Raw genomic sequence first — 14377 nt, 5'->3', positions numbered from 1 at the left:
AACAATGGCTGGTTCCTCTGGGACACAAAACCTCTCTGAGAAGCAATAATCGGGGGCCCCCAAGAGGGATCTTGTTCCAAGCCAGCTTTATGTGTTGGCAGAGTGATGTCTGTGATAATATTTTAGGGCCCAAAAGGACCTCAAAGACTAGTCACTTACGGCCACTCTCCTCTGTTAGTTAGCACATATCGGAACCCCCACCACTGGGACCTTTATTCCTTGAGCTGAGTGGTTTCCAAACCCCACGCCGTGGGGCTGAGATGGTGGGGCAGGGGTAGACCAGTGGGGTCTGGACACAGGACGCTCCCCTCTTTAACAGAGCAAATGTAGCTTGGTTAGTTTTACATTGTGGACTTCCGTAGATTGTACTTGAAGAAAGAGTTCTGATCGAGGAAAAAAACGTTTGAAAAACCACCACTTGAATTAAGCTTGAATCACATGAAATTACGGACGCCTTCAAAAGCACATTCTGACCTACCATGCTGAAGAGCTAGCGGGAGGAGGTTTGATAGGAGGGAGGAAAGAAGCAAAGGGTACAGACGGCGGGAGAGGGAGCCCCGAGAAAAATTTACCTACTTCTAATCATAGACTTTGCTAACTGCAATTTTGACAGGGGCCGATCTTGTCTGGGGCTCCGATGGCCAGTCCCATCCGACAGCAGGAACAGAGAAAAGCAGAACGGAGCTCGAAAAGGAACAGAGACTTCTTCCAAGGAGCTAGGGGTGGAGGGACTTGGAATCCAGAGGTGAGAGGTCACAACATGCACGTGCACAGTACAACATGGTCAGAGAGCACTTCCACTTGTGTCATCCCCCAGCGGCCCAGGGAAGCCTCCGCGGGGAGTGCAGGGGCCACAACCGCGCTCCGCACTAAAGCTCAGAGAGGTTAGGTGACTTTGCCGGGGTCACAGAGCCTTGGCAACGCAAACAGACCACAAGGTGTCTGCTTTCCTGCTTCTAGATTTGGCACTCTCATCACCAAGCTAGACCGTGTCGGGTGGGAGGGTTTCAGAGACCGGAAAACTGCAGAGGGAGAAGACAATTCAGCACTAAACAAGAAATGCGACGCCAGCGTGTTGAAAATACTCACGCGTCCTCACCTGCTACGACATCTCTGCACATGGCTTGGAAAGCTGGGAAGTAGCTGCTGTGGACTCTGTCCAGGAGCCTGGCCATGCCCCTCACCTTTATCGCTCTCAGTTGGTTGTAAACGTGTTCCAGATCTTCAGCCCTACAACACCGTGGAGAGGGGTGAGTCCGGGCGGACATCGCGAAATGCAAGTCACATTGTGATGACCCCCCCCCCCCGGACACAGAGGGGCCCTGCCTCCGGGTGCTTGCACACAGGCCGGAGCCAGCCCCACAGAGCGGGGCATCTGTTCCTGGAACAGTGAGGGCGAAAGCCTGGGTCGGGGACGCGGGTTCAAAGGGGCAGCTCCGGGAGGTAACGGCAGCGAACGCTGCTGTGACCATCTGGCAGCTCATCTCGGCAGCTGGAGGTCATTAGCTCTTGCAGTAAGGTCTGGAAGGCGGGGTGCGGGGGGTGTCGTCGGAACACAGCTGCCGGAGAAGGGCCCGTCAGCAGGTCAGAGGAACGGTCAGTGACGAGGCAAGAGGATGGGGCGTCTCAGCGCTGGGGCACACAGAGGGCCGGAGCCCTACCGGTACGCCTGGCCACGTGACAGGGACACTCTCGTTCAAGGCGAGAACAGGGGCGTCTGCCTCAAACATCTTTCTGTCTCCTTTTCAGTGAAGGAGTACTCGGCACGGCAATAAACAGAAGCAGGGAAACAGGAGAGCCGGAGGGGGAAGGAGTGGGAGCACTAGTCAGGTCTTTCCAGAATCCCTCAGGGGCTGGGACGCCCTGGAGGATGGGATTTCCAGCCCTCCGGATGACTGACTGGGCCCTAGGAAAGGCCGCTTTGCAGGCAGCCAACGGCCAGAACCCCAGATCTTTTTTTTTTTTTTTTTTTTTTTTTTTATTTTTATTTATTTATTTTTTTTAATATATGAAATTTACTGTCAAATTGGTTTCCATACAACACCCAGTGCTCATCCCAAAAGGTGCCCTCCTCAATACCCATCACCCACCCTGTCCTCCCTCCCACCCTGCCCTCCCTCCCACCCCCCATCAACCCTCAGTTTGTTCTCAGTTTTTTAACAGTCTCTAATGCTTTGGCTCTCTCCCACTCTAACCTCTTTTTTTTTTTTTTTTTTTTCCTTCCCCTCCCCCATGGGTTTCTGTTATGTTTCTCAGGATCCACATAAGAGTGAAACCATATGGTATCTGTCTTTCTCTGTATGGCTTATTTCACTTAGCATCACACTCTCCAGTTCCATCCATGTTGCTACAAAAGGCCATATTTCATTTTTTCTCATTGCCACGTAGTATTCCATTGTGTATATAAACCACAGTTTCTTTATCCATTCATCAGTTGATGGACATTTAGGCTCTTTCCATAATTTGGCTATTGTTGAGAGTGCTGCTATAAACATTGGGGTACAGGTGCCCCTATGCATCAGTACTCCTGTATCCCTTGGATAAATTCCTAGCAGTGCTATTGCTGGGTCATAGGGTAGGTCTATTTTTAATTTTCTGAGGAACCTCCACACTGCTTTCCAGAGCGGCTGCACCAATTTGCATTCCCACCAACAGTGCAAGAGGCAGAACCCCAGATCTTTAACAAGAAGTGTGCATATGGCTTCGACTGTCCACGGAGGAGGGGATAGAGGAGTAGAAGACAAAACGTGACGGAGGGTTCATTAGTTTTATATTTGGTTGAAAGCACCTTTGAAGAAATGTCAGCCGGTAGACAGATCATAGCTCAAGAAAGGAAAGACAGCTAAGCATTTTCCCGCGCTTGGGACACCTGTGTTGGCCCAACCAGTGGTGAAAAGTCCCCGGGGGTGGGACCAGACTCAGTGGCTGCCCCTTCCCCCCAGGCCACCATCATCCCCGGTAAGACATCTACGCCCCAGGATTTGAGCATGCGCCTACCTGCTCTTCCAGAACTCCAACTCCGTCCTAGGGGTGGGGTTCTCCCCTTGTAGGAGGGGCTGGGAAGACTCTCTCTTGAGCACCCCCCGGACCCGGCGGCTCCACTGGATTACAGCGGACTCAATGGCATAGATGACTGACTTCTCTGTGCAATCCAAGCTGTGGAAGACACGACAAATCTCCCGGGTCTACTGGAAGTAACTCCAGGTGTCCCCAAAACAGAATTCCAAGTCTTTCGAAGATAGGTGGGAAATTCCACTGAATCCAGGCTTTGTTCACTTCCGTTGGATGACGGACTCGGATCCGCAGTCAATAAAAAGTACAGACAAAACGCTTACGTGTGCACGCGTACGCAATTATTCAAGGTTGGGGGCTTCCCCGGCATCCTGAAGACGGGTTTGAGAACTCTGAATCCCACCGAGCCTTTCTGTCCGTGCAGGAATACACTGGACAGAAGCTATTCGGGTGAATGTCCACCCCTTGCCTGAGTACCCCCAATGTCAGCAAGCTCCCTACTTGACAAAGCAGTGCGATCCTTGGTAGGCCGGCCCGTCCTGGGAGAGGGTCGGTCTCTACACTGAACCCGGAACCACATCTACCTCTCTGCCAATTTCCACAGTTGGTCTTGGCTCTGACTTCTGCAGCAAGAGGAGGTAGGCTCCGTCCTCCTCCACGAGGCAGGGAATCAGCCATCTGAAGGCCACGGGCAATTTCATTCTGGGCCCCCACTCCCCCTCCTACACCTTTTCGAAAATCCTTCAGTGAGGAAAGCTAGAGGTGTTTCGGAAGAGATGTAAATGTCCAGAACATATTTTGGTGGCCTTTCGACAAAGCTTTCATAGACAGCTGTTCAGGCCAAGAACCCAGGACACAAGCGACACAGAAAGAGAATCTACCGCCTGGGTGTTTCACGCCAGAAACCCACCTTCGCTTATTTTAATTAAATTCATATTTGCTGAGCAACAATATGTCGCAAGTGATTACAGAAGGTATTGAAAGGAAAAGATACTCACCTCCCTGAAATGTGATCCAGCCTTTCGGGAAATTATCAAATTTGAACAAAGCGAGACAAACCCAGCAATGATTACACACACATACACACACACACACACTGAATGTTATTATGTTAACATATAAAAAGGAACAGGGAAAGCGTCATTTAAGTTTATTTATTTCAAAAATTGAATATTTTTATTAAGCCACATTAGGTTTTCTAGTTAACTGGGAAATTGCTTCAGATTATATATGTAGCAAATTACTTCCCAATAGCAAAAACCCATTATAAAGGACATTGGCATTGCACGCGACACTTAGTCTCCAGATCAAATCACGGGCCCTTGAACGTACAACTGTTGACAGTAATACATTTGCAAACTGCTGGCAATATGGCAGACGGCACTCACACCGGAAGGTGGCCTGTTCCCAGAAACACACAGAAGTGCTGGATAGAAGATAAAAAAGGTATCATTTAGAAACCCATGCTGGCTGAAAAGAAAAAGGAAAAAGACAATCCCCGTGGGACAGAAAGAAAGCCATTCCCCCTCCAAGGAGAAGAGGCTGGGGGTTTCCTGCCCACCCAGACGCGAAGAGGCGTAGACTTCAAACAAAGCCAGATTTGTGTCCGTTTGGGGGAAAAGAAAAAAGTCCCAGATCTGACAAAAGTCTCCAGCTGCCAGGGGGAGGAGGGTGCGAACTGTAACAAGAGCCACTGAGGCTGGTTCTGTGACATTACGTGCCGCGTAAATGCGCGCGGCTGTTGCCCAGACCGGACCTGGGTCTTTGCCAAGGATGAGACGCTGTCCTGATGAGCAAAATACTGCAAATCAGTGTGGCTGCTCCCGGCCCTGAACTAATTCTGAGTGGGGGAGAAAAGGGCCATGCTGCTGTGATGGCCTTCAGGGACTTCGGGCACAGGGAGCGAGAGGCACGGGCGGCAATCCGCGGAAAACACGCAGTCCGCGGATGTTGGCAAACGGCAGACGGTGGGCTTGTGCGCAGAACCAGGAGGTGTGCGGAGCCGGGAACAGAGAAGTCGTAAAGAAAACACTCAGACAAACCGGCATCTCCCCTATCTCGGAGGCCCCTACGGCCAGGCTGGCGGTACTTACGCACTGTCGCTGTCAGAATCCACAAACCCCACTTCGTCGGCGCCTGCCGGAAGAGGCAGCACAGTCTTCCCGTTCACCTGCTCCAGGATAACCAGGAGGTCGCCCTGCAGGCCGTGGGCGTGCCGCTGGACATCTTGACATACCACGTGGGGCCAGCCTCGGTGATTCTTCTCATTGGCCAGGACGGGGACGACCACCTGGAACGGAAGCACGCGGGAAGGGAAGGTGGGAATTCTTCTGACGCCTTCAGGAAAGACTATCTTAGAATGGCCCAGAAGGCCACCCGCAACCTTTTGCAGGCCCCCGTGCCGTAGGGCCTACTATTAAGAGCCAACAGTGTGTATTGCCTTGACGTCTGGTAAAACTGGGAAGGTCTCAAAGAGCCCACCTGCAGGTGAGTCCCCTTGGCCAGACAGCCGTCTTCGTCAAGGGGATGGGCGCGGTTGCCGCTTAATTCTGAGTAGCGGGCTTCGACCCCCTGCCAGCCAGTGGACTTCCTCAAACAAGCCAGTCCTATCCTCCCACCGGGGCTGGTGGGCACCCCACCATCTGGATCCCCCCACCCCAAGCTTGCCTCCCATAGCGCCGTGGTTGTTCATTGTGGTCCCAAGCCCAACTCCCGAGGGACACAGTATCCTCTCCCACCTCCTCCTCTGGGCTGTGAGTCTAGGTAACTGATAAGCCGCCATCAGGATCATCTGTCCAATGTCGTGTGCTTGGCCATCCCCAGAACTCTTGGGCAGGAGCCCCTCCGTCATGAGCAGGGTGAATAGGAGGCGATTGAAAATGTCAAAATATAGGACGAATGTGGGTAAGGAAGCCCATCTGTCTACAGGTGTTATGACCAGGGCGTGTTAAAAAAGCAAGCCAAGTTGAGGATCTTAAATCTACCTGTAGGGTGAACATTAGTTGGTTTGGGCCACCCAGTAGGGTTCCTCTTTTTTTGGTACTCATTTCTAGGTCCAGAGGCGGGATGTGAACAAATCTGAGCCAATGCGAGTCAGGCCAAAGTCTTGCATCTGAACTTTTTGACGAAGAGAGTTTTCTCTTTTCTAGGAGTCCAGAACGATTGTGGCCACCTTGCCAACATATGGAGCCTTAGAATAAGGCCAATATGGGGGTGCCTGGGTGACTCAGTTGGTCGAGCGTCCGACTTCGGCTCAGGTCACGATCTCACGGTCTGTGAGTTTGTGCCCCATATCGGGCTCTGTGCTGACAGCTCAGAGCCTGCAGCCTGCTTCAAATTCTGTCTCTCTGTCTCTCTCTGCCCCTCCCCTGCTTGTGCTCTGTCTCTAAAATAAATAAACATTAAAAAAATTAAAAAAAAAATAGGGTCAATATGCAGAAAAGACACTTTATAGATGGAGAAAAGCCCATGTCCTCTGACATCATTAGAGCTCCTGAATCAAGCCGCTCCAGAATTTTCTTAGCTACTTCACGTGGAGGTTTTGATCACTAGCAACTTAAAAAGTTGTAGTTGATAGAACCTACTAGGAACATCTCACAGCTGAAGGAAAGGGATGAGAGAGAGAGAGAGAGAGAGAGAAACCCAGATGATCGGGAAATGGGATAAGGAAGAACCAAGGAAATAATGACAATAGAAACTCATATGGCTGGTTGGGTTCTATGAATGACCAGAGTCCATGTGGCTACGAAATGGGACACCTAGACCTGGCAGGTGAAATCGAAGAGGGTGAGCCTTGCCTGGCCTGTCTGGAAACAATCACTGAACTGAGAATTTATAACAGCAGGTGGACAGGGAGTGCCAACAGAGAAGATGTCACAAATCAAGTCCCACTCATTCATGTTGAGAAAGGATGCTCAGTGGGGGGGGGGGGGAGCGGGGTGCCTGGGCGGCTCAGTTGGTTGAGGATCCAACTTCAGCTCAGGTCATGGCCTCACAGTTTGTGAGTCTGTGCCCTGCATGGGGCTCTCTGCTATCCATGCAGAACCCGCTTCAGATCCTCTGTCCCCCTCTCTCTCTGCCCCTCCCCCACTCGCACACACTCTCTCCCCAAAGTAAACAGACATTTATTAAAAAGAAAGAAAGAAAGGAAGGAAGGAAGGAAGGAAGGGAGGAAGGAAGGAAGGAAGGAAGGAAGGAAGGAAGGAAAAAAGGAAGAAAAGAAAGGACCCTTTTGGACCCAGGGCAGAAGGACCAAGAGGAAAGAGAGAATGAAGAGAAATATTCTTAGGATCTCAGAGGCAGGGACTGTATCTCATCTGGTCTTTTTATACCCACAGTCCTCCATAAGGCCTGGCATAGAGGAAGCACTCCATAGAGGTTCACAGAATAATTGAACGTACACGGTCTGAAGAAAAACTGGTAAGTGAGCTTGCACCGGATTTTTGAGGGCTCTGAGTGAGAGAAAAATAATGAACGTGAACTTTCTATGAAACGAAAAGCTACTCCTTCATTTATTCAATAAATATTTATTAACCATCTATATGCTAATCGTGTTCTAGGTGCTGGGAAGGTATGTCAATGAACAAAACAGACAAGAATTCCTGAGCTCATGAAGTTCAGGGGAGAGACAGTCCATCAACGGAACGTTCTGCAAGAAAGGATAACAACAAAGCAGGGGAGGACGATCAAGAGAGTTTACAGTGACAGATGGACTGATTGGTGCAGGCTTGATTGAGAAGGTCACATTTAAACAAAAACTGGGGAGGACAGGGAGAGAGCTGTGCAGATCCTTGGGGGACGTATATTATAGACAGAAGGTAGCTGGCTATGGCAGTTGGGATTTCAGAGAAGCAAAGACTGGGGACAGCAATATCAGAATTAGGTGGTTTGTGAAACTCTGGGGTCGGGGGGTGTGAATGACTGCTCCCGAGAATCTGAGGACAGATAGAGAGGAGGGGGTGTCCAAGCAGTGAGCCCAAGGGCTCTCCAGTGTTAGGAAGCTGGCAGGTGCCATTGATGGAAAGGAGTGGCCATCGCGACATCAGAAGACTGGTGTCCTGAAAGCCAAAGGCCGCTCACAGGTCCAACCAGAAGAGGACTGCTGAAGCATCCGGCGTCCTGGTAACGCCGACGAGCTCTTCACTTTGTCTTCCATGCGACGTGGGGGTGACCGCAGGCTAAAACAGGAAGAAGATGGGGCCCAGCGAGAACAGACACGAATCCCAGGCATTCTGCCATCGAGGGGACCACAGAAAAAAGGACGAGAGCTGCCAGGAGGAATGAGGATTCTGTCTGACGGGAGTTACCTGGTGGGGAAGGAAAAACCAAGAATGTAGGAGAGAGGGGAGAGTCGTTGGCGTGACCTCTTCAAGGAAACGAGAATGGACGGGATTCGGAGCAAAGGTGGAGCTTTTAGTCTTGGGGTTGCCACCCGGGGACGGCACACGGTCCTTCTGTAGCAACAGGAGAAAGAGGTCCCTGATGTGGGATCCTGAGGGGGTGGTTTGGAATGGGAGGTCTGGGAACAGCCACAGTAGAGAGGTAGGCAACATCGTTAGAGGAGGAAGTTTCAAGGACCCCGGAGGCCGGCTTATTGGAAGGATCCTTCCTGCATCTGATGAAGCAGCCAGGTGGTAAGGTAGGAGTGATGTTGGAAAGAGTCACAGTGAGCCGGGGGCAGGGCCGTCAGTACATGACGCAGCAGTGAGACGGGAGAGGGCGGGTTTTGTCTGATGGCGTAAGATCCAAGCGGAGGTTTTTCTACACGAGTCTAGAAGCAGCAAGGAGGAGCGAAGGCTCAGAGATGGAGAGGCTGTGGGGACAGACACACAGCTGAGTCCTCCAGGGACAGCGGGGATGGGTTGGGGCCAGGTGACAAGGAGGGGTCAGAGGAATGAGGACGCTTTTCAGTGGGGTATCGAGGGACAAGAATTCTTGTCCTGTAGGGCAAACCTACAACACAGCACACCATTCCGGGTGTCCTCATGTACTGTTTCTAAATTCCATGACCGTCCTGCACGATCGTTTGACCCTGGCCGCAGAGGTCACATGACAATGATGCATTGCCCAGAACCGGGATTCGAACACAGGCCCATCAGATTCCATATCCCATGCTCCCTCCCTCAGACACAGAACTTCAAAATGGCACCCAAGTCTCGGACCTCGGGGAAAATAACCTGGCAGCAGTGAGTGAAGTGGCCGGGAGGAGGAAGAAACTAGCAGGAAACTCGTTACTAAATTCTGTCAATTCCAAGAAACATTGCTTGGATGCCTTTTTTAATTACTTTATTTAATCTATCTATCTATCTATCTATTATCTATCTATCATGTATGTATTTTGAGAGAGAGAGAGTGTGCACACACATTCAAGCAGGAGAGAAGGGGCAGAGAGAGAGAGAGAGAGAGAGAGAGAGAGAGGGAGGAGAGAATCCCAAGCAGGCTTCATGCCCAGTGCAGAGTCTGACACGAGGCTCGATCTCACGACCCAGGGATCACGACCTGAGCCAAAATCGAGAGTTGGACATTCAACCGACTGAGCCACCCAGGCGTACCTTGGATGCATTTTTTTTTAAACCCTGTACTAGTGTAACAAAATAATGTTAAAACGTATAGCTTCTTCCCTCGTTGGGAGGAATCGTACCCCACACCCACCCCCTAACACAAGAGGGCTTCTCTCAGCCACAAGGGCTCCTTTGGCTTGAGTGAGCTGAGTCGGGTGTGGGAGGATGAGGGGAGTATGCCACCAGGAGTGAAGCTGGCCCACAGGGGGAGAGGAGAGGGGGCAGGAGCGCTGGGAGGGAAGGAGGGGCTTAGGGGACAGGAGGTGAGCTGGGGGCTGTAACCGCCCTCGATCAGCAGGGCGAGTAAAAGAAGTATGTGAGGGAACAGTGGTTGAATGGCCTATGGATGGCTGTTAGCGGCTTCGAGAAATGCTAAGGCCTGAAGGTAATCTAAAAGTAAATATTTTATTTGGATTTTAAAAACATATAATACATTTACCTGGTGCAAAATCTGAAAGTGCAAAAGCTTCCCAGTGCGAAGCAAGCATTCTATCTACTCCTGCAGCTCAGTCACCTAGTTTCTCGGGCCTGTGGATTCCTCTGTTAGTGAATCTGTCCATCCTCCGTCCCTCTCTCCCTCCCTCCTTCCCTCTTTTCCTCCGTTCCCTCTTTCATTCCCTCCTTCTTTCCCTCTTTCCTTCCTTACTACCCTCCCTCCTTCCCTCCTTCTTTCCTTCCTTCCTCCCTCCCTCTCTCCCTCCCTCCCTCCTTCCCTCTTTTCCTCCGTTCCCTCTTTCATTCCCTCCTTCTTTCCCTCTTTCCTTCCTTACTACCCTCCTTCCTTCCCTCCTTTTCTTCCTTCCTCCCTCCCTCTCTCCCTTCCTCCTTCCCTCCTTCCTTCCATCCTTCCTTCCTTTCTTCCTTTCCTTCCTTCCTTCCCTCCCTCCTTCCTTCCCTTCCTCTTTCCCTCCTTCCTTCCTTTCCTTCCTTCCCTTCTTCCTTCCCTGCTTCCTTCCTTCCTTCCTTTTTTCCCTTCCTTCCTTCCCTCCTTTTTTCCCTCCTTCCTCCCTCCCTCCCGCTTTCCCTCCTCCTTGCTTCCTTCCCCCTTCTTTCCTCCCTCCCTCTTTCTTCTTTTTAGCAGAAATGGTAGCATACTATACTATAATTCTGCACCTTAAAAAATTATCTTAAATCGCAGCACTATTCACACTAGCCAAGAGGGGAAAGAACTTCCCTCCATGGGTGAATGGATACACAAAAGGCGACGTATACATAAAATGGGATAGTACTCAGCCTTAAAAAGGAAGACGGTTCTGACACCTGCTACAACCATGGATGAACCACGAGGACATTATGCTAAATGAAGTAAGCCAGTGACAAGAAGCTAAATGCTGCACGACTCCATTCATATGAGGTACCCAGAGTGGTCAAGGTCATGGGAACAGAAAGTAGAATGGGGTGGGTGGGGGGAATGCCAGGGCCCGCGGAAAGGTGGACCTGGGGGTTTGTTTAGCGCGTACCGGCTTTCAGTCAAGCAGGATGGTGGGGGTTCCCGGGGTTCCCCACACACAACAGTGTGTGGGGGGTTCACAGGTGTCAGCCTGTACACTTGGAAATTATTGAGAGAGTGAATTTTATCTTGTGTTGGTTTTTTTTCCCCACAATAAATATAAATTACCTTAAGGACTGTTCCCTAGCAATTATTCCTTTTATCTATTTATTTTTTCAAAGTTTATGTGTTTGTTTTGAGAGGGAGAGAGAAAGCATGAGCAGGGGAAGGGCAGAGAGAGAGAGGAGAGAGCGAGAATCCCAAGTCGGCTCTTCCCTGCTACCACAGAGCCCGACGCGGGGCTCAAACTCATGAACTGTGACATCATGACCTGAGCCCAAGTCCAACACTTAACCAACTGAGCCACCCAGGTGCCCTACCAACTCTTCCATTTAATTATAGCCGGACCTTCCTTCATTTGCCCGGTCCCCTGTCGATAAACATTCAGTTTGTTTCCAATCTCGTTCAATGCACCAATGAAAATTCTGGAATGTTTGAGGGCTTGGATTATTTTACAATTATGTTTGCCCGCTGGATACATTTCCTCGGGCCTGATCCTGCTCTGAGATTGACCCGCTGCCCTCCACACGTACTAAGTGTAGCACCATGTCTGAACCTTGGCTCAGTCTGCTCCCAGTCCCTTGAAATTTACCTTGACATCCATTTACCCTAACCTTCCTTCCTGTTCAGGAGCCAGTTCGACACCTGAGGCTAAGCGTGGCTCTCAGACCACATGCATACCTCTCTCCTCTGATCACAATGGCACTTCCTTCTGTCATCATCATTCACAAGGGGACTTGATCCAAGCTTAGATCTCTGTAGTGAGGGTGTTCAGACAATGCACAGCAGTAAAGCCATTCTGGTTGTTAAAAGACTGAAGTGCATCCTGATCTACTGAGAAACCTAGCTTCTCTGGGCTTCCCGAGAGTGACTCTGTCCCCCGTGCTCCTTCCCTGCCATAACCCCTTCCCAGAGCTTCCTGGTAAAGCAACTAAAAGGCTAACATCTGGCCTAGCAGGGAGCCTCCAGGACCCGGCTCCAGCACTGGGGCCAACTCTAGGTAAATTCTACCTCCACCCCAGGCGTACGAGTTTTCAATACAGCAAAACCTTGGTTTGCGAGCAGAGCATAATTCTTTCCAGAAACATGCTCGTAATCCAAAGCACGAGTATATCAAAGCAAATTTCCCCATAAGAAAGAGTGGGAACTCAGATGATTTGTTCCACAACCCAAAAATATTCATATAAAAATCGCAATACTGTAAATATAACACAAAATAATAAAGAAAATACATAATACAAAGAAAAAGAAACAAATTCACCTGCACTTACCTTTGAACACCTTCATGGTTGGTGTGAAGGAGACAAGAGATAGGAGCGTTATTGTGTAGGACGACGTTCACTATCGCTAACAGAATCATGGCTATCTATTGGCTCGGTGGAATCTTTTTCTTTTTGTGCAACCGTAACAAGGAACCTATCCAATGACACTTGCTATTGCCTCCTTTTGAGGATGTCAGGGAATTGTGACATTGCGTTGACAATCACCCACAATCCCACAGTGAGCGAAAGAGAGAACGAGAGAGAGAGAGAAGAACCATTGGCTCTTTGTGATCATGTGACAACCCGCATCGCGTACTACTTATGTTGCAAGACATTGCTCGTTTATGGAGTTAAAATGTATTAGAAATGTTTGCTCGTCTTGCGGAACACTCGCAGAACAAGTTACTCGCGATCCAAGGTTTTACTGTATTTGAAATAGAGGATCAATTTCATGGGTAGGATTGTGTCTTCTGTTTTTCTGGTATTCCCTATGGCCTCTATCACACAAAACAGCCTCCCCAAACACACACACACAACTTACAGGGAAAATTACTCCCGTTCCAGAAAGGTCTCAATGTCCCAAGAATCTCACCTTGGGCACCCTCTCTGAAATCTGCACTGTCCCCGCTTTGCCTGTGGCCTCACACAAGTACTCTATAATCCACGACTCTGGACATCTTCCTCCCTGAGCTCAGGGCAGACCCCTCCCCCCTCCAAACACCTGTGGGCACCTGTTGGACATTTCCAAATGGATGCCCCAACTTCTTATCTTGGCACGTGGCTGACACTGGGTATTCACGGATGAGGTGAAATCAAAACCAAACCACCTCCCCCTTTAACTCCCCTCGTAGGTAAGCACTGTGTATATAGAGCCTTTCACTTCCGTTACCTCCCTGACCCCATAGAGATGACCCCTTGGTCACCACTGTTTGTCTTTCCCTGTGCCAGTTTACAGAGGGATTAAGAAATGGTCAGGACCCACCAGGCCCTCCTGCCTCCAGCCTCCCCTCGACGTTGGCTTGGTCCCAGACCGGGACTGGAGGAAATCGGAGCCCATTCAGCTTCTCACTCTGACCTGGCCCCTTCCCAGGTGGCCCCAGCTCGCCCCCAGGTCGCACGTGGGCTCTGGGCTTGGGGCCCCTCCCCTCTGGCCCCGCCCCTGCCCCGCCCTCCGGCTCCGCCTCCCCTCCCCCTCCCCCTCCCAGTGGCTGCCGGCGCCCCGCAACCTGCCCACCCTCACCTGAGAGAACAGGGCGGCCAGATGCTCCAGAGGGGCGGCGGGCACGTCCCCGCACAGCACGGCGCCGCGGAGGCTGCGGGGCCCCGGCGGCTCCGGCCCGGTGCGCAGGAAGAAAAGCCCCTTGGCGCGAGGCGGGCCGGCCTCGGGCCCCGCGTCCAGCCCGGGTCGCAGCGCCAGGCCCCCCGGCCCGGGCCGCACCACCAGCAGCGGCTGCGGGCTCCCCGCATCCTCGCGGCCCAGGAAGGCGTGCAGCAGCCGCTCCGCCTCGGCCGTGCCCGCGCAGCGCTCCCAGGCGCCGGCGGCCGGCCGCAGGCTCCGGGCCACGTAGGCCCCCAGGAGTCGCAGGCGCGGGTCGGCGCCGGGCTCCGGGTCCGCTTCCTCCGCTCCCGGCATCGCGCGCTCCTGCCGGCCCCAGCGGTTTCCCGGGCGACGCGGACGCGGCCGGGGCTCCCGCCTCCGCTGCCCTCCTATTGGGCCGAAGACTGCTGACCACGCCCCCTTCCAGGCTAGAGAGGTAGGCGAGGGACGCGGACGGCAAGGGGCGGGCTCGCGTCGCTGTTGCTAGGAAACCAGCCGCCGCTCCTGGTTAGTGCCTGCTCTCTCGGATTGCAGGTGCTCAGGGGTGACCGTCCAGAGCCCCGGTTTATTGACGGGGTGCGTGGAGGGGGAGGGCAAGGATACAAATGCTGTTAAGGGTCTTGCTGGCTAAGGTCAGATTAAATTCTTTAGAGGACTCCAGACACTGAAAATATGC

General features: G+C 51.8%; 1 protein-coding gene across 1 annotated transcript in view; it reads right to left on the bottom strand.

The window, feature by feature from the left end:
- DNAH9 (dynein axonemal heavy chain 9) overlaps nucleotides 1-14020 on the bottom strand; it is a 333822-nt gene extending 319802 nt beyond the window's left edge. The window contains exons 1-4 of the mRNA XM_042917480.1: nucleotides 13624-14020; nucleotides 5106-5302; nucleotides 2998-3156; nucleotides 1100-1230 (exon numbers count right to left, since the gene is read on the bottom strand). Of these exons, the coding sequence (XP_042773414.1) occupies nucleotides 1100-1230; nucleotides 2998-3156; nucleotides 5106-5302; nucleotides 13624-14016 (880 nt within the window). The 5' untranslated portion in view covers nucleotides 14017-14020. The remainder of the gene's footprint in view (nucleotides 1-1099; nucleotides 1231-2997; nucleotides 3157-5105; nucleotides 5303-13623) is intronic.
- Nucleotides 14021-14377: the final 357 nt, after the last annotated feature.

Source organism: Panthera leo, chromosome E1 (genome assembly GCF_018350215.1).
Source record: "Panthera leo isolate Ple1 chromosome E1, P.leo_Ple1_pat1.1, whole genome shotgun sequence".
Lineage (NCBI taxonomy): Eukaryota > Metazoa > Chordata > Mammalia > Carnivora > Felidae > Panthera > Panthera leo.
This window is presented reverse-complemented; position numbering and strand designations above follow the sequence as displayed.